This window comes from Pecten maximus, chromosome 4 (genome assembly GCF_902652985.1).
Source record: "Pecten maximus chromosome 4, xPecMax1.1, whole genome shotgun sequence".
Lineage (NCBI taxonomy): Eukaryota > Metazoa > Mollusca > Bivalvia > Pectinida > Pectinidae > Pecten > Pecten maximus.
Genome location: NC_047018.1, coordinates 1253620 through 1279656, shown reverse-complemented (window position 1 = coordinate 1279656; position 26037 = coordinate 1253620). Strand labels below are relative to the sequence as shown.

Below are 26037 nucleotides of genomic sequence, written 5' to 3'. Positions count from 1 at the left end.
GATTTACCTTAACCCATTCCAACGTTACACGGGTCAGATAATTTACCTTAACCCATTCCAACGTTACACGGGTCAGATAATTTAATTACCTTAACCCATTCCAATGTTACATGGGTCAGATAATTTACCTTAACCCATTCCAACGTCACACGGGTCAGATAATTAATCTGAACCCATTCCAACGTTACACGCGTCAGATAATTTACCTTAACCCATTCCAATGATACACGGGTCAGATGATTTACCTCAACCCATTCCAACGTTACACGGGTCAGATGATTTACCTTAACCCATTCCAACGTTACACAGGTCAGCTTTATTTCAAAGATTTATCAGCATATCATAGAGGACCATGGTTGTGATGTTCGGACAGTTTGATAAAAAGCCCTTATAACAATAAGTAAACATAATGACAAGACACTTCAATTTAATAACTGAAAATTTATTTAATTGTCAATTTGTCATTGTGGTAAACAATGTATACCAATCATAACAAACTTATCACAGACAAACTTCCATACACATTCTCATCAGCTCACAGCTTTTAAACAGTCATTTTGCCTATCACAAGACAGGCAGTTTTAAAATATGCATGACTACATTTGGCTTCATTTGTTGTGTGAAGATTAATGGCGCTGACAAATTATCTATATCAATTTCTTCTTCACTTCAATACATGTATATACTTTGTGTTTAATTTTCTAATTCCACTCCAATGCAAAAGTGTTGAATATTTTTTCATTTCAATAAATTAATATGACATATCATGTACACAAACGAAATATTATTGGAGTTTAACTAAAAGCATGAATAAAAGTGTTCAGTATTAATACTGAATTCAGTATTTTGGAAATATTTTCCCCCATATATACCTGTTAAATTCTGACAACCAGCTATTTCAGTATTTCAGGAACCCAGACACTTTTCAAGCTTTAACCCAAGTAAAAGTAAAGTGTAATATTGCCACTAATGTTAATTGCTGTCATCAGATCATGGGGTTTATATTTTTGTTATATATTCTGCTTTATCTCAATCACTTTGTTCTGTAGTCCCCTAAATCTGACAGGTTAGAAAATTCTGATAGGTCACTTTTAAATTTGTGATTATAATCTGACAACCACTCACAATTTTGGGGACAGCATTATGGTCAGTTTTATTATTACTATTTATCCCTTTACCTCGTAAATACTTAGATTTATTTTTGCACCGACACATTTTTGTGAAAAAAAGATATACGACCTGTTGAGTTGTAATATACCCTTGTTTTTCAAGTGAAACCCCTTCTAAGTATGACTGGTTTGTGTTAGAAGCGGCAAAACCATTGTACTTTATGTTCACAAATATATGTCTATTCATTTATGTACATTATGTATATGAAATTCTTATACGAGGACGATCAATTTTATCCAGTATGAATGTTACCAAGGACCAATATTATAAGAGCATATATATCTAACCCTACTACATGTATCTGGGAGTCACACAACAATATAACTCTTAGATCTGGAACAGTTATTGTCCCATTAAACCAATGTACAATTATTTTTATAATAATAAATGATTGCAATGCAGGTTATATTGGTCTTATAATTTATGAAGAAAAACGATGGAAAAATCCTGTTTTCAATACTTGTTACACAATCTCTCTCCACACCCGAATACAAACATGTTACCAGCTAACCACACCCGAATACAAACATGTTACCAGCTAACCACACCCGAATACAAACATATTACCAGCTAACCACACCCGAATACAAACATGTTACCAGGTTACCACACCCGAATACAAACATGTTACCAGCTAACCACACCCGAATACAAACATGTTACCAGGTTACCAGGATCAACAAGTCCTGCGATGCTCTACTTTTCTAACAGCAAAATACAGATATTTCTAGCCACGTTTAACAAACCATCTATAGAAACAAAACGGTTCAATACAAACCTACAATAAAAGTTCTATTTCAGAGACAATAGCTATTAACAACTGTACAAGTTGTCCTGTCCTAAGACAATAGCTATTAACAACTGTACAAGTTGTCCTGTCCTTCTAAGACAATAGCTATTAACAACTGTACAAGTTGTCCTGTCCTTCTAAACAGCTTTTTAACCTTTTATCTGTACATCAATGTGAACATACTCTAACTTTGGGAGCCAATAGCAGTCATTCACAGATATCTACCGAAGCTGTATCCAGATCGACGTAGATATCCTGGGTTTATTGACGCTTCATTCGGATATCTACCGAAGCTGTATCCAGATTGACAAAGATATCCTAGGTTTATTGATTCTTCATTCCGATATCTACCGAAGCTGTATCTAGGTAGATGGAGATATCCTCGGTTTATTGATGCTTTATTGAGATATCTACCGAAGCTGTATCCAGATTGACCGAGTTATCCTGCGTTTATTGATTCTTCATTCACAGACAACTACTGAAGCTGTATCCAGATTGACCGAGTTATCCTGCGTTTATTGACACTTCATTCACAGATAATTACCGAAGCTGTATCCAGATCGACGTAGAGATCCTAGGTTTATTGACGCTTCATTCGGATATCTACCGAAGCTGTATCCAGATTGACCGAGTTATCCTGCGTTTATTGACACTTCATTCACAGATAATTACCGAAGCTGTATCCAGATTGACCGAGTTATCCTGCGTTTATTGACACTTCATTCACAGATAATTACCGAAGCTGTATCCAGATTGACCGAGTTATCCTGCGTTTATTGACACTTCATTCACAGATAATTACCGAAGCTGTATCCAGATCGACGTAGAGATCTAGGTTTATTGACGCTTCATTCGGATATCTACCGAAGCTGTATCCAGATCGACGTAGAGATCTAGGTTTAGTAGCATCCTTACCAACAACCTCCACACTTGGTTCATGTTAGTCTGTTAAGAAAAGTGGAATCCAGCTGAGTTGAAACAGTTTAACAATCTGAAAAAGGAATACAAAAGCATGAAAAGAATTTAAATAATCTTATTTCCACACATGCATTGTTTAGTTACAACAAAATGTGAAAGAACAAATTTTTATATAATTATCAGATTTAGATGTTAAATTATAATACGCCAGGATTAAATTAAAACGAAGATTGTAAGTTCACAATACCTAAATCAACTAGACAGGTTAAAATCACACAAACATACATATCATCCATATATTTCTATCACCGATATTAACACAGGATCACCACGTGTTTCTATCACCGATATTAACACAGGATCACCACATGTTTCTATCACCGATATTAACACAGGATCACCACGTGTTTCTATGACTGATATTAACACAGGATCACCACATGTTTCTATCACCGATATTAACACAGGATCACCACATGTTTCTATCACCGATATTAACACAGGATCACCACATATTTCTATCACCGATATTAACACAGGATCACCACGTTTCTATCACCGATATTAACACAGGATCACCACATGTTTCTATCACTGATATTAACACAGGATTATCTCGTGTTTTATCACCGATATTAACACAGGATCACCACACATTTCTATTACTGATATTAACACAGGATCACCACATGTTTCTATAATTGGTATTAACACAGGATCACCACATGTTTCTATCACTGATATTAACACAGGATCACCACATGTTTCTATCACCGATATTAACACAGGATCACCACATGTTTATATCACTGATATTAACACAGGATCACCACGTGTTTCTATCACTGATATTAACACAGGATCACCACATGTTTATATCACTGATATTAACACAGGATCACCACATGTTTCTATAATTGATATTAACACAGGATCACCACATGTTTATATCACTGATATTAACACAGGATCACCACATGTTTCTATCACTGATATTAACACAGGATCACCACATGTTTCTATATTTGATATTAACACAGGAGATTCACCACATGTTTCTATCACCGATATTAACACAGGATCACCACATGTTTCTATCACTGATATTAACACAGGATCACCACATGTTTCTATCACTGATATTAACACAGGATCACCACATGTTTATATCACTGATATTAACACAGGATCACCACATGTTTCTATATTTGATATTAACACAGGAGATTCACCACATGTTTCTATCACCGATATTAACACAGGATCACCACATGTTTCTATCACTGATATTAACACAGGATCACCACATGTTTCTATCACTGATATTAACACAGGATCACCACATGTATCAATCACTTATATTAACACAGGATCACCACACGTTTCTATTACTGATATTAACACAGGATCACCACATGTTTCTATCACTGATATTAACACAGGATCACCACGTGTTTCTATCACCGATATTAACACAGGATCACCACATGTTTCTAACACTGATATTAACACAGGATCACCACATGTTTCTATAACTGATATTAACACAGGATCACCTCATGTTTCTATCACTGATATTAACACAGGATCACCACACGTTTCTATCACTGATATTAACACAGGATCACCACATGTATCTATCACCGATATTAACACAGGATCACCACATGTTTCTATCACCGATATTAACACAGGATCACCACATGTTTCTATCACCGATATTAACACAGGATCACCACATGTTTATATCACTGATATTAACACAGGATCACCACATGTATCTATCACTGATATTAACACAGGATCGATATTAACACAGGATCACCACATGTTTCTAACACTGATATTAACACAGGATCACTTCATGTTTCTATCACTGATATTAACACAGGATCACCACGTGTTTCTATCACCGATATTAACACAGGATCACCACGTGTTTCTATCACCGATAGTAACACAGGATCACCACATGTTTATATCACTGATATTAACACAGGATCACCACATGTTTCTATCACCGATATTAACACAGGATCACCACATGTTTCTATCACCGATATTAACACAGGATCACCACATGTTTCTATCACTGATATTAACACAGGATCACCACATGTTTCTAACACTGATATTAACACAGGATCACCACATGTTTCTAACACTGATATTAACACAGGATCACCACATGTTTCTATCACCGATATTAACACAGGATCACCACATGTTTCTATCACCGATATTAACACAGGATCACCACGTGTTTCTATGACTGATATTAACACAGGATCACCACATGTTTCTAACACTGATATTAACACAGGATCACCACATGTTTCTATCACTGATATTAACACAGGAGATTCACCACATGTTTCTATCACTGATATTAACACAGGATCACCACATGTTTCTATCACTGATATTAACACAGGATCACCACATGTATCAATCACTGATATTAACACAGGATCACCACGTGTATCTATCACTGATATTAACACAGGATCACCACATGTTTCTAACACTGATATTAACACAGGATCACCACATGTTTCTAACACTGATATTAACACAGGATCACCACATGTTTCTATCACCGATATTAACACAGGATCACCACATGTTTCTATCACCGATATTAACACAGGATCACCACGTGTTTCTATGACTGATATTAACACAGGATCACCACATGTTTCTAACACTGATATTAACACAGGATCACCACATGTTTCTATCACTGATATTAACACAGGAGATTCACCACATGTTTCTATCACTGATATTAACACAGGATCACCACATGTTTCTATCACTGATATTAACACAGGATCACCACATGTATCAATCACTGATATTAACACAGGATCACCACGTGTATCTATCACTGATATTAACACAGGATCACCACGTGTATCTATCACTGATATTAACACAGGATCACCACAAGTTTCTATCACTGATATTAACACAGGATCACCACAAGTTTCTATCACTGATATTAACACAGGATCACCACTTGTTTCTATCACTTATATTAACACAGGATCACCACATGTTTCTATCACCGATATTAACACAGGATCACCACATGTTTCTATCACTGATATTAACACAGGATCACCACATGTTTCTATCACTGATATTAACACAGGATCACCACATGTTTCTATCACTGATATTAACACAGGATCACCACATGTTTCTATCACTGATATTAACACAGGATCACCACGTGTATCTATCACTGATATTAACACAGGATCACCACATGTTTCTATCACCGATATTAACACAGGATCACCACAAGTTTCTATCACTGATATTAACACAGGATCACCACATGTTTCTATCACTGATATTAACACAGGATCACCACATGTTTCTATCACTGATATTAACACAGGATCACCACATGTTTCTATCACCGATATTAACACAGGATCACCACATGTTTCTATCACCGATATTAACACAGGATCACCACATGTTTCTATCACTGATATTAACACAGGATCACCACATGTTTCTATCACTGATATTAACACAGGATCACCACAAGTTTCTATCACCGATATTAACACAGGATCACCACATTTCCATAATTATTTTAACAACTTACCCAAGGAAATCATCGATGTCCATAGTTCGAGCTCGTTTCTTTTCAAAGTCCTTTTCCGTCAGGAGATCATTAACCTTTGATTTAATGTCAAAATCTGCAGGTACCGGCTGTTGAATATAAAACAGGTTTACCTCCGATAAAATCATACAAACAATCTTAAATGTGCAATGAATTTTTAAGATGTTGATTCTTGAAGATTATTCTTGACTTCCTTTACAAAACAATATTGTAGGACTCAGTCTGTTTACACTGAAGACAAAGTCGGAGGTTGATATTTTTCCAGTCAATAAAACTATGTAATAACAGAAATCAAAAAGCTATAATAGTTTTGTATTTAATTTAAATAGTCGGTAAATGCAAGTATCAGAATGTACAATTTCATATTATAACAAATTAATGTCTTTCAAAGCACCATAAAATGAAACAAAAAATAAATTCAGTATACTTACAAATGATTTTAATAACTTCAAACATTCAGATTGATTATTTGTAGTATGATTCTTATTGCGTTAAAGATATTTGATATTGTTGGACAATAAAAAGGGGAGGTAATTCATAAGAAAACCACCAATTGCAAGCTTTTTTCTGCACGGCTGCTCAATATGACTTTTTTATTTGGAATCAATTGACACCCTCGGCAAGTTTAAAAAATATAATTTCATAATAAAAAGAATTGTTAAAGTGCTGCTTAAGAAACAGTCACAGTCACAGATCCTACAAAGCTAGAAAATGGTACAAAACTCCGGACAAGAATATTAAAATAAACAAATTTCAAAAATCGTCAGTTCAAAATTCTGCTCAGAAAACACATTGAAAACACCACTAAATATTATTGTGACCTTTCCAAGAGTTTAGTATATAACATGGAGAGTAGATCTCCAGCGACGATGAAGACACGAGACAGGTATATAACATGGAGAGTAGATCTCCAGCGACGATGAAGACATGAGACAGGTATATAACATGGAGAGTAGATCTCCAGCGAGACAGGTATATAACATGGAGAGTAGATCTCCAGCGACGATGAAGACACGAGACAGGTATATAACATGGAGAGAGGATCTCCAGTGATGATAAAGACATGAGACAGCTTTTAATCTGTTCACAATCATCACCGACATCACCATGCAGTATCAAGTAGCAATAATTCTGATTAAAGTTGATACAGATGGTGATTTTCAAGAACATTATGGTTATGCACTTGGGCCGTTTTGTTCATCACGGCAAACATTTCCACCAGACTAGTACATTTATGAAATAATGATGGACCTGGCGATGTTATGTTGCTTTGTGTAACTTACAATAGAATGTAGGGAACAGTGTGTTCTGTAGTTTTTCTCCAGAAGTTCCAGGACTGTATTGAACCTGAAGAATGGAAAAAGAAAAGGAATATCTGAGTGAAAAGTAACAAATTCATAAAACTTGATACAACAAGTTATGATCATCTGAAAAACAGAGGTGTTCACAAAGACGGAAATTTATAATTAACTAGGAGCTTCTAAGACAGACAATGGGTTTCTCAGCATTTGAGCAACAGACATCATATCGGTTACCTCATAAAATCATGTGATTTATTGTGAAACCCAAAAATTCACTAAAACTTTTATCAACAAGAGGCCCATGGGCTTAACGTCCACCTGATATTTGAAATATTTCAGTTAATTTAATTGACTCTTTTGGCTCCGCCCATCAGCCCCTAGGGGTCCAGTCAGGGCCAACATATGTATACCATTAAGCTGTCATCCAATGCTGATAATGTTAACAAAGTTAGAATAAATTCCAATAGAAATCAAACAAATCATAGTCAAAAATGTGTTTTCCCTATATAAACTATAGTTAAGTTTACCCCCTCCCCAGAGGCAAACTTGTGACCCCAGGGTCATGAAATTCATAAATTTAGTAAAGCACCATAAGACCCTTCCATCTATGAAGAGTATTTGATTCTACCTTATTTGGGTCTTGAGAAGAAGATTTTTGAAATTTCAGTCAATCTGACCCTTTTAGCCCGCCTATCAGCCCTTGGGGGTCAGTCAGGGCCAAAATGTGCATGCCATCAAACTGTTATCCCATGCTGATAATGTTGACCAAATTAGAATGAATTCCATTACAAATCCAACAAATAAAAGTCAAAAATGTGATTTCCTTATATAAACTCTAGTAAAGTTAACCCCCTCCCCAGGGGCAAACGTGAGACCCTAGGGTCATGAAATTTGGTAAAGCACCTTAAGACCCTTCCATCTATGAAGAGTGTTTGAATCCACCATATCTGAGAGTAGAGAAGAAGATTTTTGAAGTTTTAGTCAATTTGACCCTTTTCGGCCCTGCCCCTCAAGGCCCCTGGGGGATGAGAACCATATAATTCACAATTTGGTTGACCTTTAGCCATAGAAGCTTCCTGTCATATTTCATTGAATTTGGTTCAGCAGTTTTGGAGAAGAAGTTGAAAAGTTAAATTGTTTACAGATGCACGACAGGCGATGGACCATGAAGAACGAAAGGCAATTCGAAATGTTTACTTATGACTTTGTCTCAGGTGACCTAAAATTTCATATTATTAGGAAAACTCACTTGAATGCAGCTCCAAGAGTTTTGTTTTTCCGAGAGAAACATATCCTCACTAATCCATCCCATTCCTACAAATTGAAATAAACATGTAATACAAGTCAATGTTCAAGTTAACACACGAACATGTTAGATTCTGATGTAGCTAAAAGATCAAAGTTAAGTAAGGTTATTATTGTGTAGAAAAGATGGCTGGATACGTTCTGTTGTTAAAATCAATTGGTAAAACTGTGTTCCTCAATTAGTAAAGTATCATTTAAGTGAATACCTGGTTCATTTAATTAGAAACATTATCACACAATCTGTCATTTAAGTGAATACATGGTCCATTTAAGTAGAAACATTTTCACACAATCAAAGTTTGCTTTCCCGCTATTATTAAAGAAATATGTCTTCTGAACTGGTCTGGCAAACTGAATACTGTATTTATATTATCAAACATAACTTATTTTTTCTGTATAACATTTTGACATGATTGTCTCCCTTTACATATTATTTTTCGTAATACCTGGAAGTTTATGGGAGGAGGAGGGTTTCTAGGCTCAATCCTGACAACGCTTGACTCTACTTTAGGTGGTGGTCGGAAGTTGTTCTTTCCCACCTATGAATAAAAAGAAAATATACCGACACACCGGAACACTTTCAGTATAAGGACTGACGTACAGGTCTGGTGACAATAGTACCATGGTACATACAAATGTATGCTAGTTTCAAAATATTTTTTCTTGCTAAAACAGTCTACAAGCATTTTAAAAATAATGCAGTAAGTTGGAAAAACAAAATCAACATCAATGAAGTATCTGATACTATACTTTATAGATTCACAGCCTGATGACCAGGCCTTTGTGCCCGGTTGGTATAACCACAGAAAACATTGTGAATGTGACAGTGTAGTACCTTCATAAGGTGGTCTACTCTGGCAAGGAGTTGTGTGTTGACTGACAGACGACAGTAGAGTTTTTCTCCAGGTTTGGCCACAAGTCTCTGAGCAAACTCTCTTTGAAACATCACCACAGCACACCTGTTAACATTGACCCAAGTACACATTACATATAAATATTAATCTGTTGCAAAATATGTTTCCAAATTTAGTAGTGTATAGGTTGCATTGGAATGATCAAAGATTCAATTTTTTTTTGTAACTTCACAATTTACTTTTAGCACTTTTCCAGTTATCCTGCCACATTAGTTTACACACAACATTACAAAATGGCAACGACGGATGTGTACACGTCAAGAAAACTTCATCGCTGTGAATGTACATAGAAGTATCAATGTAGACCCCGGGGTCATTTCACCATAATGGTATTTTGACCCCAGGGTCATTTCACCATGATTCAAAATACCATGCTACACCGGGTATATATTTCAATGTTCGATTGCCTTAAATAAATAGGAAAAAAGGAAAATATATTTATCTGATGGTTTAATTATGACACAATGTATAAAATAAAAGCTACACGATGTATAAATTCCATTTACCTGAAAAACGGCCGATGTAACAACAGTTTGAACACAAAAGGAGAAGAAATCTGGAAGACAAGCAGATTTAATACACATTAAGAATTTAAATACACTGTCATCTGATAAGATGGCAGACTTGTAATATTTCAAATTATGTATAAAGCACATGTAATTACATATCAATAAATTTATATAAACATACTTTTTTCTTCCTTATTTAAAATGTTTGTACTCCACATGACCAGTATCAGTTTTGCCAATAAGTTCGCAACACAGATATATCTACAGTATAATTTACCTGGTAGGGTAAGTTGGCCACACAGATATATCTACAGTATAATTTACCTGGTAGGGTAAGTTGGCCACACAGATATATCTACAGTATAATTTACCTGGTAGGGTAAGTTGGCCACACAGATATATCTACAGTATAATATAATTTACCTGGTAGGGTAAGTTCGCAACACAGATATATCTACAGTATAATTTACCTGGTAGGGTAAGTTGGCCACACAGATATATCTACAGTATAATTTACCTGGTAGGGTAAGTTGGCCACACAGATATACATGTATCTACAGTATAATTTACCTGGTAGGGTAAGTTGGCCACACAGATATATCTACAGTATAATTTACCTGGTAGGGTAAGTTGGCCACACAGATATATCTACAGTATAATTTACCTGGTAGGGTAAGTTCGCAACACAGATATATCTACAGTATAATTTACCTGGTAGGGTAAGTTCGCAACACAGATATATCTACAGTATAATTTACCTGGTAGGGTAAGTTGGCCACACAGATATATCTACAGTATAATATAATTTACCTGGTAGGGTAAGTTCGCAACACAGATATATCTACAGTATAATTTACCTGGTAGGGTAAGTTGGCCACACAGATATATCTACAGTATAATTTACCTGGTAGGGTAAGTTGGCCACACAGATATACATGTATCTACAGTATAATTTACCTGGTAGGGTAAGTTGGCCACACAGATATATCTACAGTATAATTTACCTGGTAGGGTAAGTTGGCCACACAGATATATCTACAGTATAATTTACCTGGTAGGGTAAGTTCGCAACACAGATATATCTACAGTATAATTTACCTGGTAGGGTAAGTTCGCAACACAGATATCAAAGAAAGGCAGTTCAGTCTTCAACACATCTCCTACTATCAGGTGTAATTTATTCTGTACAGGCCTGAAAACACAAAATATAGGTAAATATATTGTTGTTATATAGATACAGCACTGCATGTACAGTTTGTACAGTTAAATATAAATATAAGATTTCTAACAGCAGAAAGAAAGATATCCAGTAGATAATAAACTATGTTATTTTGTTTTTCATACAAAGAAATATATCTCTGCTTTTAAAGCCATATTCTATTATTCAAAGTTAGTCTCTGAGAGAAATACAAAATTGAACCCTGACCTTTGACCTTGTGAACTTTGATCATGCTACCCCTTTTTTCATTCAGATTAACTTTGCTTCATTATGTCATAATAATTATAAATCTTTTACAGTAAAACATACAATATGAAACTTTACTTTAATCTTTGACTCTGTGACCTTGACCTGTATGTACCTCCATGTTCTAATTAATTTCATATTGTCACAACATAATGACTCTTTATACCACTATTGAGGTTTTATAATTTGATCTTGACCAGACGTGACTTTGAACTTTTTTATCTGTGTATGGTCCTGGAATCCAAGATGGCTGCCTCTCAACCATAGTAATCCTTATATTTGTAAATAAATGTTCTACAACTTGGAACAAAGAATGCCTGTGTAATTTAATTAGAAAAATCTGCCAAGTACTTAGTGAGCAATAGTGATGATAAAAATTATTTGTTTACAGACATATCAGACAAAAGACAATAAGCCCATCTTGTTTATACACACATCAGACAACAGACAATAAGCCCATCTTGTTTACAGACATAGCAGACAAAAGACAATTAAGACAAAAGACAATTCAGACAAAAAACAATAAGCCCATCTTGTTTATAGACAATTCAGACAAAAAACAATAAGCTCATCTTGTTAATAGACAATTCAGACAAAAGACAATTCAGACAAATGAAATAAGCCCATCTTGTTTACAGACATATCAGACAAAAGACAATTCAGTCAAAAGACAATAAGGACGTCTTGTTTACTGACATATCAGACAAAATAAGCCCATCTTGTTTACCGACATAACAACCAAAAGACAATAAGCCCATTTAGTTTACAGATAAAAGACAATATGCCCATCTTGTTTACAGACATAGCAGACAAAAGACAATTCAGAAAAAAGACAATTCAGACAAAAGACAATAAGCCCATCTTGTTTATAGACAATTCAGACAAAACCCAATAAGCCCATCTTGTTTATAGACAATTCAGACAAAAGACAATTCAGAAAAAAAGACAATAAGCCCATCTTGTTTATAGACAATTCAGACAAAAGACAATAAGCCCATCTTGTTTACAGACATATCAGACAAAAGACAATTCAGACAAAAGACAATATGCCCATCTTGTTTATAGGCAATTCGGAAAAGCTATAAGCCCATCTTGTTTACCGACATAACAACCAAAAGACAATAAGCCCATTTAGTTTACAGATAAAAGACAATATGCCCATCTTGTTTACAGACATAGCAGACAAAAGACAATTCAGAAAAAAGACAATTCAGACAAAAGACAATAAGCCCATCTTGTTTATAGACAATTCAGACAAAACCCAATAAGCCCATCTTGTTTATAGACAATTCAGACAAAAGACAATTCAGACAAAAGACAATAAGCCCATCTTGTTTATAGACAATTCAGACAAAAGACAATAAGCCCATCTTGTTTACAGACATATCAGACAAAAGACAATTCAGACAAAAGACAATATGCCAATCTTGTTTATAGGCAATTCGGAAAAGCTATAAGCCAATCATGTTTCCTGACATAACAACCAAAAGACAATAAGCCCATTTTGTTTACAGATAAAAGGCAATATGCCCATCTTGTTTACAGACATATCAGACAAAAGACAATTCAAACAAAAGACAATAAGCCCATCTTGTTTACAGACATATTAGATAAAAGACAATAAGCCAATCTTGTTTACAGACACATCAGACAAAATAAGCCCATCTTTTTTTTAATTCTGTGTTCTATCCATCCTCTCTTTATTTATGTTTCCAGCAGAATTTATCAAAATTTTGTAAGTAAGGCCAAATAATATTATAGTTGCATTTCCGATTTCGGCTCAGAAAAAAAAAAAATAGGGCAGGTAGGTTGGATTTTATCTGTTTATTTTATTTTTTTCTCCCGACCAAAACTTTTATTTTCTATTTGAAGGTAATCCATATCTTGATCTATGATATGATAATGAGTACGTAGATAGCATCAACATTCACAACTCTTTGTTTTATTCATAACTGTCACATTGAATTCCGTCTGAAAAACACTTTTGATGAAATAAAATTCTATATTCAGGCTACTACTACTTAAGCCTACAAAATATATGAGCAAATCAATTCATTGACAGTTGTACCAGGTGTGTTTTACTAGTAATGGAGTGGTGTTCACAAAATGTATTGACAATATCAAAGGAATCCCAGAAGACTGGGAGCTTCCATACAGTTTTGCCTAAGATACCATGGACACAACCTCACCACCAAGCCTCAGGATAGTAATTTATAACGGGTGGTGTGGGATCTTCAGACCTCTTTACTGTACCACAAACAAGCAAGTGTCAAAATATTTGGACCAGAAGATGTGATTTTGACAGGCCATTATTTACAGATCATCTGTGATTTAGGACTTACAACTGAAAATATCATAAAATATTTTAGGGTCGGCAGAAAAACTAGGGTAGGTTGGGAAAGGGGAAACACAACTATAATTTTATTTGGCCTAAGTATCACTGGCAGCTTGACAAACATTTAAGTACAGATGAATCAACTATACTTTTATTTGGCCTAAGTATCACTGGCAGCTTGACAAACATTTAAGTACAGATGAATCAACAACATACTTGTGTGAACCCTAATTACACTCTTTCCTAGAATAAATTATTTCCTTGTATTCACATAAACTTGTGATGTCAATTTCCTGATGTGGTTATTGCAGATTTAGATTAAAATTCCGGTCCATGCTATTGTACTTGTAAATATCACTACATCAGTGAACTTGTCGACCTAATCAAAACAGCTTTGTGAAGGACATTTAATGGTAAACAGGGAAGTTTATGATGAAGAGGCGATTTCCTATTCAGAATAGATGACCACAAAAACAAGTTGAGGTTATACTTGTGTCAATAAATAATATTTCCCTTTGATCCAGCTCTCGAACATGATTATCAATCTACCACAATGATTGTTCTATCTTGATAATTTTTCATAATGTTACCAATTGAAAAAAAATAAATATAATTATAAAAAGGTTTATAAAAGGGTTAAATGATGCTGTTGTAACCCTGGTAAATACTAGCCACAATATAACGTGCGGCTGAGAGATTTTCGCTTTAGTTCAATCGATTGAGCGTAAGACTAGCCAGAGGTCCTGGGTTCAATCCCTAGCGGAGGCAGTGATTTAAATTTAATCAATCATGCGCTCTGTTTCACTGTAACTACTCACGTGCTTTGGACTCTTTTCTGTAACTCAGCTGCCATTCGAGGATCTATTTCACAAGCTATAACCTACAAGGGTAATTACAAAATTCTCGTTTTAACATCACTTACACCATCAGAGAGTTTTACAATAACTAGCCTATGGGACAAATGTATTGGAACAGCATTCACACCACAAAATCAAAATCAAATGCAAATTTTGTAATTAAGGATATTTAAAGGGTCATTCCATCGTTGAAATGAGTTTATGCTAAAAAAACAAAAGTAAATTGGAATCTTGTTTTTTTTCTCAAAGCCTGAAGATAACTTAAAGTTCTTAAAAATAAAAGTTCACGAATAGAAACTAAAATGGCCTACACAACTCCCCAAGTTAGCGATTAGCTATAATGGGTCAATCAGCGAGAAATTGATGATACAACAAGATAGCAAACGTCATTAAAAATCTTATCAAATTGGCAATTAGTTCGAAAGATATGGAAGAGAGCGAATTGAAGGAGGCCATGTCAGTTGAGTCGAAGGAGGAATTTGCATTGCTTCTGGAAATTTCTGCGGGATATATACCGATAACCGAAACAACAGACTGACAGGTTTGTAATAAAGTCCTGGCACTATTACAAAATATTACCTCATCAAACCACAATAAATGATTTTACAATTAAGTATACTGTGTATTCGTCATATCTTTAGCCATTTCCTTCCTTTACATCCATGTACACATCAGTTTGTAAACATGGCAGCCATGTTCGCATCCTTTGGTGCTCATATTTATGCGACTTTACGCAGAAGTAAGATAATTTTGTGTGAACATACACTAATATACAAAATACATATCAAATCTAATTATATACATAAACCAACCTCAATTAACATATACAATAATGTACAAATACATATCAAATCTAATTATATACATTAACCAACCTTTTTTGTTTTTTCCAGTAACTTCATAGTCATATTGCCTGTTCCAGGGCCAACTTCCAAAACTACATCTGTCGGCCTGAGTGCTGACTTTAATTAAAATTGAAAGACAAGAAAATAATATTATAATGAATTTGTGTTAAGCTCAGTTTCTCAAAAAGTATCAATGACATTTCAACCAGACCTGTAATATAGTCGATTGTAGTATGGACATCTAAAATCACCCTATATACATGTATTATGTGGATTTTATTTTTTTGCTGTATTTTTGGGTTAAAATAGATTTTGAAAAATTGATATAAAATCCTTATTGCTTCGCCAATGCATGGATTTACAAATTAGTTTAAAGCCAAATTGGAATGAATTCTATAAGTCGATTAATTAGTAGTATTTTGTTTTCACTTTTCAGAAAGAATAATTTTGGGGAGTTAAAATGTCATATTTACAATGTAGGTTAATATTGAGAATTAGTGATTTGGAAATTTGATATTTACTTTTGCAATGCATAATATGTCTATGTATATAGAGTGTTTTCATACTATCAAGTGGAGGTTAACGTTGTTTGGTTGTTTTGGGAGGAAAACACTGATACATGTATTTGGAGAAACAAGAAAAAAGTTTGAAACTTCCTGGTATACGCTACATCTTACCTTTTCTACCATACTGTTCACAATCAGCGGGTTTTTCAAAATGTGTTGTCCAAAATCTTTGTTAAAGTTTATACCTTGTTAAAAGACAAAAAATCAATATCTCTTAATTTCAAACATTACATTTTGGTATTATTCTATACATATTCAAAAAGTTACAACATTAAACAAGGGTCAATAAGTCTAATAATTGATTAGTTTGACAATTTCTATGAATTAGTTACATTATAAATTTCAGATATTTTCAATCTTTTGGCATATAATATTATAAAAAAGTGCTGAAAGAAGATCATTTCAAAAATATGTTTGTTTACATAAAAATAAATCAAATGTAATCAGAATGTACACATGATTGTAAAAATTACCCACTTCTATACAACGTATGAACAATGGATTAAGAAGGAGTAATTATATCCCGCCTGGACAGGACTCCTTTTATTACTCTTATATCTATCAGAGCTTTGGATTATACTCAAAGTGGAAGTTGTAGGAAACTGAGATGCTCCCTTAGAGCTGAAGAACTTGTAGGTTGTGGTTGTCTAAAAAAAAACTTAAAGACTCCCTGAAGAGGAGATTAGTGTAAAAGTGGAGAGGATGAGTATAATTAGGTCACATTACTAAATAGAGCTCATCTAGGCTGGTGGGGATTTCTCTTTACCCTTATAGCATTATATATATGATGTTAACATAATGCAAGCGACCCCTAGGTCATCACCCAGCACAAGCAGGCAGGATGTTTCATATTACATCATGTATGTATGTACAAAATGAATAATCTATTGAGTGTTAATTGTATCACGATCCCGGACGTTCACATACTTTGCATTTTACGTTGAGTAACCATTAGTAAATAATGACGTCATCAAAAAATTTTGATACACATTCCAAGGAGCATTGTAGATAGCACGATGAAAAACTAAGTATGTTAGAAAAATAATCAATCATGGGTCTGTTCCTCTAACAAGGATATCTCAACACTAGTGTAAGAGTTTGGCTGGCAAGCACTCAGCAAGCTTCATGCTGACTGACCAAACACTTACACTCGGGTTGAAATATTCCTGTCCACAGAACAGACCCATGTTATTAGATTCTATTATTCTATCACTTAATAATTGAACATTTAGTATCATGATTATTACTTTATCAAACAAACATATTCATGCCTGTAATTTCATTTCAAATTTGTTTAACTCTCGATTTTGAACCAGCCTGCAGTATAGTGGAACCTTGTTAACTCGAAGTCGATGAGACCATGAGAAAACTTTGAGTTATGCGAGTGTTTGAATTAAGCGAGTTGTCATTTTTGGTGCAAAATTTGGTCAATATTTGACAACATTACCGTATTTATTCTAATAAACGCCCCCTCCCTAATAAACGCCCCCCCCCCCCCCCTTTTCAGAAAGAAAAATTCCTCAATTCGAGAAAAAGAACTTACTGTGGCCCAGTTATATATCCATCCACGTGTGTCCAGAGGTAATTATTTAAAGGATATCCAACATAAAACTAACACAAACCACAAAACAAAGTTTCAGTAACTATATACACAGTATCACTATATGTTTCATGGTGTGAAATGGGTACATACCACAGATCTCACAACTTAACAACTCTGAAATTTTGATCTCCATTAAACACAAACACCCCCCCCCCCCGGAAAAATTTCACGCCCCCAGGGCGTTTATTAGAATAAATATGGTATATATAAATCATTATAACTCTGCTCTCTCGCTAATCAGTTAAGTGTAAAGACTGGTCAATACATGTAAATGTATATGTAATATTTTGTTCTGTTACTAGTAGTTTGGTGTAGTTTTTCCTATATACAGTCTCGATAAAGTTTTTTTCTCTTACTCACTTCAATAACGATCTGATGTACATGTCATGTTTGCAAAAGGAATAACGATAAATTGGAATTCAACTGAATAACAATTTATTAATGTTATATCAGAGACATATATACAGAGAGATTGGTCACTCTCTATTTGCCCTTATGTCTACATGGTGGCCCCTGACCTTCCCACAATCCTTTGCGGTCACTCGGTTCTGTCTTCACTAGACGCCATATTGGAGAAAACTTGAAAACCAGACACATAATTATCGATAATTTCTATTTGAAATAATCACCAAGATCAAATTATGTGCTTTAATTTTATTAATATCAAAGTGCAGAAGTGTCATCAATATGAGATATATCACAATTTGCTGTCCAAGTGTTTGTATTTTGAGTATGAAAATCAAGCACACCGCAGGAAAGATCGGCAGGAATCTCCAATTTTCGAAAAGTCCCTATGGGGTTTTCGAAAATACGGATAAATGACAATAATGTGCATGATAAACAAGACCATATTCCATAAGTATGATAGTTTTTGGTTAATGTAGTAACTTTTGTAGTGGCCTAAATAAAACAATGTGCTTTTTGTGTGTGTTTAAAATTGACGATGTTTTGGTCTGACGTAATGGCTGCTTAGTTACAAAACTAGGACATGTCGAATAGGACCCAATGGATTTTCGAAAATACGGATTAATGACAACAATGTGCACTGACTATAAGACTATATTCCATAAGTATGATAGTTTTTGGTTAATGTGGTAACTTTTGTAGTGGCCTAAATAAAACGATGTGCCTTTTGTGTGCGTTTAAAATTGACAATGTTTTGGTCTGACGTAATGGTGGCTTAATTACAAAACTTGGACATGTCGAACAGGACCCAATGGATTTTCGAAAATACGGATAAATGACAACAATGTGCATGATCAATAAGACTATATCCCATAAGTATGATAGTTTTTGGTTAATGTGGTAACTTTTGTAGTGGCCTAAATAAAACTATGTGCTTTTTGTGTGCGTTTAAAATTGATGATGTTTTGGTCTGACTTAATGGCAGATTAACCAGAACATGTCGAATAAGTTCCAGTACATCGATACACACATGCACAAAGCCCGATTTACCTGTGCTCGTGTGTGTTTGATAGGGGACAGGGCGCTCTCGATAAGGGATATGCTTGAGTGGTCACGAATAAAGGGAGCCACCACTTGTACGGGGAAATAGCGATGTTACTTATCTCGATCTCTCTATATGTCTCTGGTTATATCAAATAACCGTTTAAATTTAACACAGATTATATGTAAAACGTAACAGAACTATTATCTTATATTGGACATATACAATACTGTTTGATAGTCCTACTTACATTTTACAACGTTAACAACCACGCCATTTCAATGTGCATTATCACAGGAAGTTGGGCTGCACATGCGCGTATAAAATGTTACTGCTACTGAGTTGGCGTGTTATACGACTTAATAGACAGCACTGACCGTTACAGTCGTACTCTGAACACCTCGACAGTAATTACGCTATTGTTTCAGCAGTTTAAAAGATTTAATAGGCACTGGTGACCGTTTCATTTCTACATCTGTAAAAACATCAGCCGGGTAGATCTATCGGTGTATCAGAGATTAGTTCCGCTTGAACGAGTGGGTAGTTTAGTTGTTGACTATCGTGTGTACTGTTATCGGTGACCGCCTTAGGAAATTACCTGATGTAAGTAAAACAGTACCTTTTTTATCACTGACAGTTATTGTTTTAAGATTCCACCGATAATTTCTTTAATGAAGTTATGAAACACTTATAATAGCATATAATAATCAGTAGGTTTGTAGTGCCAATACAAACGGAATTTCGATGTTGAAAAAAATGTCGGCGTTTACCACCGAGCGTTGACAAAAATGATACTTCGAGTTATTCGATCATTTCAAGTAGGATTTTTATTATTGGGACCAAATTTTCACCTTGTATTAACCAAGTTTTTGAAGTTTTCCGAATTTGAGTTTTCCAAGTTTTTTTTACTAGGATAAAGAGAGAATTCCGCCAGGACTGACAAAGTACTTTGAGTTAAGCGGGGTATTCAAGTTTTCCGAGTTCGAGTTAACAAAGTTCCACTGTATTTTGTGATTCTAGTTATCCAATTAAATTATTGTTCAGTCATTATTTGCCACCTATGTATTTGGTATTCTGTGAATTTCTGTCACATATGTCCGAGACTCAATTTTCATGTTTTCTGCTGGTATAAAACAGAAGTAGTTTAGTTTAGAGATTATTTCAAGATAGGTGCATTTGACCCAGACTTCTGATTGGTTGTGGATACCTCATTGTACAGTTCAGATATATAGCATTTTGCCACGATTATGATTGAATTTGTAAGCTTCAAGTGTATTAGTCACACATATTCTTCTCCTACAGGTTCGATGGTTTATAGTACCTTGTTAGTTTTATATAGCATGAGAGTTTTGTATATGGTTAAGTGGTATGAGGGTTGGGGGATGCCTATCCAGTATTCCAAAGACCGAATATTCCGAAGGCACGATAAACCGAAGGCCTGTAAGTCTGAAAGCCTGATATAGGCCACATTAGATTAAGCATGGAAATCTCATGATGTAAGAGGCATGTGGATCAGGAATTGTTTAACGTTAAGGTTTATACATTGTATATGTAACAGGTGTCTAAAGGTTGTGTATCATGTGTTGAGTGACATGTCTACACGTTTGTTGTTACTGCTGCTGTTGGAGTCTGTTCTAATGTTGGTCACTCTCATTTCATGCCATTGTCAATAAATATAGGTGAACTGTTTATATGTCTTGGTTTATTATATCTTCTGGGCAAAAGTTCAAACATCAACTCTCAATTCGAGTCTGGGTGTGTCCGGTAACACCGGACAGTACTTAACACACGTGGAGCGGTGCACACCCGGAGTACACACTGCCTTGGCTTCACATTATTTATAACAACAATTTTTCATTTACAAATCCATTGTCATACACTGCGAAAATTTTCGAAAATTGACCTCTCATATTAATATTCACCTTGTTTCTGAACTTCTTGGTGTACCCGAGATTTCTTTGAGACGCGTTCCTTAGGCATGATGAAAAGTTTTTGATTGCAAAACTAGTGTGACACACACTCTCAGCAAACCACGTTTTTAAGGTTAAACAAGCACCCTGAAAAAAATGTTCCGACCCATGTTAACCTAACGCAATACTTGCACTAAATTGCTGCAATACGTTTAAATAACTTTTCATTATTTTTTTTCAGACAACTGATGGTAAAATGCACAGTATTCTACACAATAAGTATGATCATGTTAGTTAGGTTTACAAGATGGTTGCACATTTTCTTTCCACGACACCGTACATATCCGTGTCTCTTAAACGCTCAACAAAAATAAATCCTCATCGCGTAAAAGCTTAAAATGTACTTTCACTTTCATTTTAGCATTAGCTGTGGTAACGCTGAAATTCTGTACATAACAGAGTGACGTTCACTAGCCTTAGATAACAGCTTGTGTATAAAGTTCAAATTAATATGAATGAAGGCAAAGCCTTAGAAGAGCGCAGCTACAATGAAACACAGGGACATGCGAATAACAGTCGAAGAACTTGTACTACATTTAAAGATTTTTAGATTATTTTTTTGTCATTATTTTTTAATTATGCTACATTGCGTCTGCAAAATATGCTACAAAGTATGGCCAATAATAGGTCCTAATACATCGGTTGACGAATCGAATGCACCTTCGATTTCGACCATCGATTTCCGTTTTTCAAGAATCGATCATCGAACGCGCCCGAATCAAGGGAAGTCACTCTAATGTTATAACCTTAGAATAAAGATGGCGGACGGCTGCCTCGTCGTCGACGACTCCGTTGCAATTGCCACTACAACGGATACTGATACAGAGCTTATAATTCGACCACCCGGGGTTGGAAAGGCAAAGTCAAAAGTATGGAATATATATGCATTCCGCAAAATAAAAAAAAGAATGGGGTCCTTCTAGAAAAAACCTTGACATGACGGTCGCTGTTTGCCGCCTTTGTAAGAAATGTTACAAAAATACAAGTAGCTACATTTCGGTATTTGATAGTATTAGATAGTGAAAGACTTATAAAATGACTCCATCTGTTTATTATTTTCGATAATAAGTAGCCCTGGAGGAATCATTTGGTTTCTTAATGATAAGTTTTAGCATATTTTATATATATTAGCTGAGTAATGAGGTATGTTTCTGCTAGGTATAAGGGAAACAGTCCAGCCACATTGCTCAATCCCTGCATACTTATATAATCTCGCAATAGGCAATACACAATCTACATTCTACAAAGAAGCACATTTTTATTTATATTTTGTAATTGCATACTGTAATATTAATAGATAAATTTATGGTTTACCACAATATTTGAAATTAACATTTATTCACTGAACTGTTAATTATAAGTTATGTTTCCAATTTATATTTTTGTTAAATCAAAGAAAGTGGATTTGTTAATTAGTTGTTACTTAATCTGTTGAATAAAACTTTGCTAGTTATAATATTTTTTCTCATAAATAGGTTTCTGAAACTTGGGAAGTCCCAACTATTTGGCCATTGGTAGACAAATTAAAAAGCGCTAATAATTGCATTTTCATGCATGATTAATAAAAAAAAAAACAAAAAAAACAACACTGGTAGTCTGGTACAATTACAATGTAAATATCCAATGCAAATAATGGCAATATCCATCAATGCATATTCAATGGGATATAAGCTCTATGGCATCGCATCATTGCTCTTTTGTAATACTTGATTTTATATGTGTACCTGCTCATATTGTATTCTACTACTTTTGCATCTAGAATTCAACGAACAAAAGTTACAAAGACCATGTAGAAAATGAAAATGTCAATTTATTAACAAAAGTATATAATCATGGACAATTTCATGTTTTATAAACAAATCTGTGAAATCCAGATACTTTTACTGGACTTCATTCTTCTTGGATCATTAATATCTATTTTTTAAGTCATAGCTGTTGACCAAAAGTACAGTTGTAACTGTCTTAATCATTCAATCATACATTCATGTGCACCATCAACTAAGAAATAGGAATAATTACACTTACAAAAGATAATTATTGATACACATTACATAACAAAGTGATGATTAATAACTGAAACAAAACACTTGTGATTTAACCGATTATTAATCGGTTGACTACATCGGTTGTCCTATCCGATGCGATCCGATAATCGAAACAGATTTTCAACCGATGTCCCATCACTACTTAACACACGTGGAGCGGTGCACACCCGGAGTACACACTGCCTTGGCTTCACATTATTCATAACAACAATTTTTCATTTACAAATCCATTGTCATACACTGCGAAAATTTTCGAAAATTAACCTCTCATATTAATATTCACCTTGTTTCTGAACTTCTTGGTGTACCCGAGATTTCTTTGAGACGCGTTCCTTAGGCATGATGAAAAGTTTTTGATTGCAAAACTAGTGTGACACACACTCTCAGCAAACCACGTTTATTAAGGTTAAACAAGCACCCTGAAAAAAATGTTCCGACCCATGTTAACCTAACGCAATACTTGCACTAAATTGCTGCAATACGTTTAAATAACTTTTCATTATTTTTTTTTTCAGACAACTGATGGTAAAATGCACAGTATTCTACACAATAAGTATGATCATGTTAGTTAGGTTTACAAGATGGTTGCACATTTTCTTTCCACGACACCGTACATATCCGTGTCTCTTAAACGCTCAACAAAAATAAATCCTCATCGCGTAAAAGCTTAAAATGTACTTTCACTTTCATTTTAGCATTAGCTGTGGTAACGCTGAAATTCTGTACATAACAGAGTGACGTTCACTAGCCTTAGATAACAGCTTGTGTATAAAGTTCAAATTAATATGAATGAAGGCAAAGCCTTAGAAGAGCGCAGCTACAATGAAACACAGGGACATGCGAATAACAGTCTAAGAACTTGTACTACATTTAAAGATTTTTAGATTATTTTTTTTGTCATTATTTTTTAATTATGCTACATTGCGTCTGCAAAATATGCTACAAAGTATGCCAATAATAGGTCCTAATACATCCCCCATTCCAAAACAAAAAACAAACAAAAAACACAAAAGACAACAACAACATGTAAACACCTTGTAAAATTAACAATGCATTACACCTATACGAATATCGGCTGAAATTCTTATTGTTTGTCCTGATGTGACTAGCATTGTCTTCACTTTGCATTGCCGGATTCCAGATTATCGCACATATCATATCCGTGATGACATGTGCACTGCATATAATGACATCATTATTCTACTGCCACATTGCATATGCTACTAACAACGTAAAAGTGCCGACGATATAAGATTGTCATGATATATATAACAGGAAAGCGAATATAGTGCGCCTCCACAGGGGATCGAACCCGTGACCCTTACTTACTGGCCTGCCGCTCTACCGACTAAGCTAAAGGAAAAATTCCCCATCACCGACACTAGAAGCAAGGCGGCCGTATCACTATGTACACTATTTACAATTAAAATCTGCCCCACTATTCTCACTTTTCAAACGTGTTCGTCTCGAACACACATTAACCCAGGGTTTATCCCCAACGAAGCCTCTCATTTTCTAAAACTTGATCTCGGAGTGGTCAACGGCACCAAATATAACAGAAAAGCAAGTAGTCTCCACCAGGATCGAACACGCGACCCCCGGTTTACTAGTCAGCCGCATTGCAGACGAGCAAAAGGGCTAGAAGGCAACCGTATCGCTATATAAACTATTTGCGATTAAACTTGCGACGTATATTATATTTTGTTTTATGCATGTTTTGGGTTTTGGTTCTGTTTTTGTTTTGTTTTTGAAGCACGGACATATATTAATATGTATATCTAAATCACCCACTTAGACTATTATTTGAAATATATTATAAACATCGAGGTTTTTAATTTGAAGTGAATGCGTATTGAACAAGTTGTGAAAAACAGGTTTCGTTTTCCACACTTAGAAATAAATTACAAAGTCTGTTTTCTCCTGTAAATGTTGGTATACGTAACGTCCTCACTGTATGCTTAGACAATGAGAATTATAACGTGGAAGTTTGTAATAGAACATCATATAGATTTTGGAAAGATACACGTCTCTTGATAGACTAATACAAACAGAATGAAATCTCCTCATTCACATGTTTTGATACACCTTGTACAATGATAACTTGTGCTATATATTATTTCATTATGCCTTGTTAATCACAATATCTAGTAATTTAAGGCCAGGGTGTAAAGAGGTCGGCACAGTAAGATTTTTTTTTATTATGAAGTTTTCTTAATAAAACACAAGTTTTGATAAAATTCTATAATAAAAAATGCAAAAACTACTGCAGTTAATGCAATCTATACCCACTTAGAAAATACAGAAGATATTGCATTGTTTCCCTTAAATTATCACATATTTCAAAGACATCTGGA

At 34.7% G+C, this 26037-nt stretch overlaps 1 protein-coding gene across 2 annotated transcripts; it reads right to left on the bottom strand.

The window, feature by feature from the left end:
• Nucleotides 1–424: 424 nt before the first annotated feature.
• Nucleotides 425–24299, bottom strand: LOC117324928 (probable dimethyladenosine transferase). 2 transcript variants are annotated; one of them, XM_033880771.1, is made up of 12 exons: nucleotides 23967–24299; nucleotides 16730–16803; nucleotides 16083–16169; nucleotides 15169–15230; nucleotides 11649–11742; nucleotides 10548–10597; nucleotides 9963–10086; nucleotides 9574–9666; nucleotides 9072–9136; nucleotides 7805–7868; nucleotides 6504–6610; nucleotides 425–2951 (listed from the first exon to the last, which is right to left on the bottom strand). In XM_033880771.1, the coding sequence occupies exons 1-12, from the start codon at nucleotides 24022–24024 to the stop codon at nucleotides 2909–2911; spliced, it is 921 nt and encodes a 306-aa protein (XP_033736662.1). In that variant the 5' UTR covers nucleotides 24025–24299; the 3' UTR covers nucleotides 425–2908. The 2 variants fall into 2 exon arrangements, with proteins under 2 accessions (XP_033736662.1, XP_033736661.1); XM_033880770.1 differs by lacking the exon at nucleotides 23967–24299 and adding an exon at nucleotides 21591–21784.
• Nucleotides 24300–26037: the final 1738 nt, after the last annotated feature.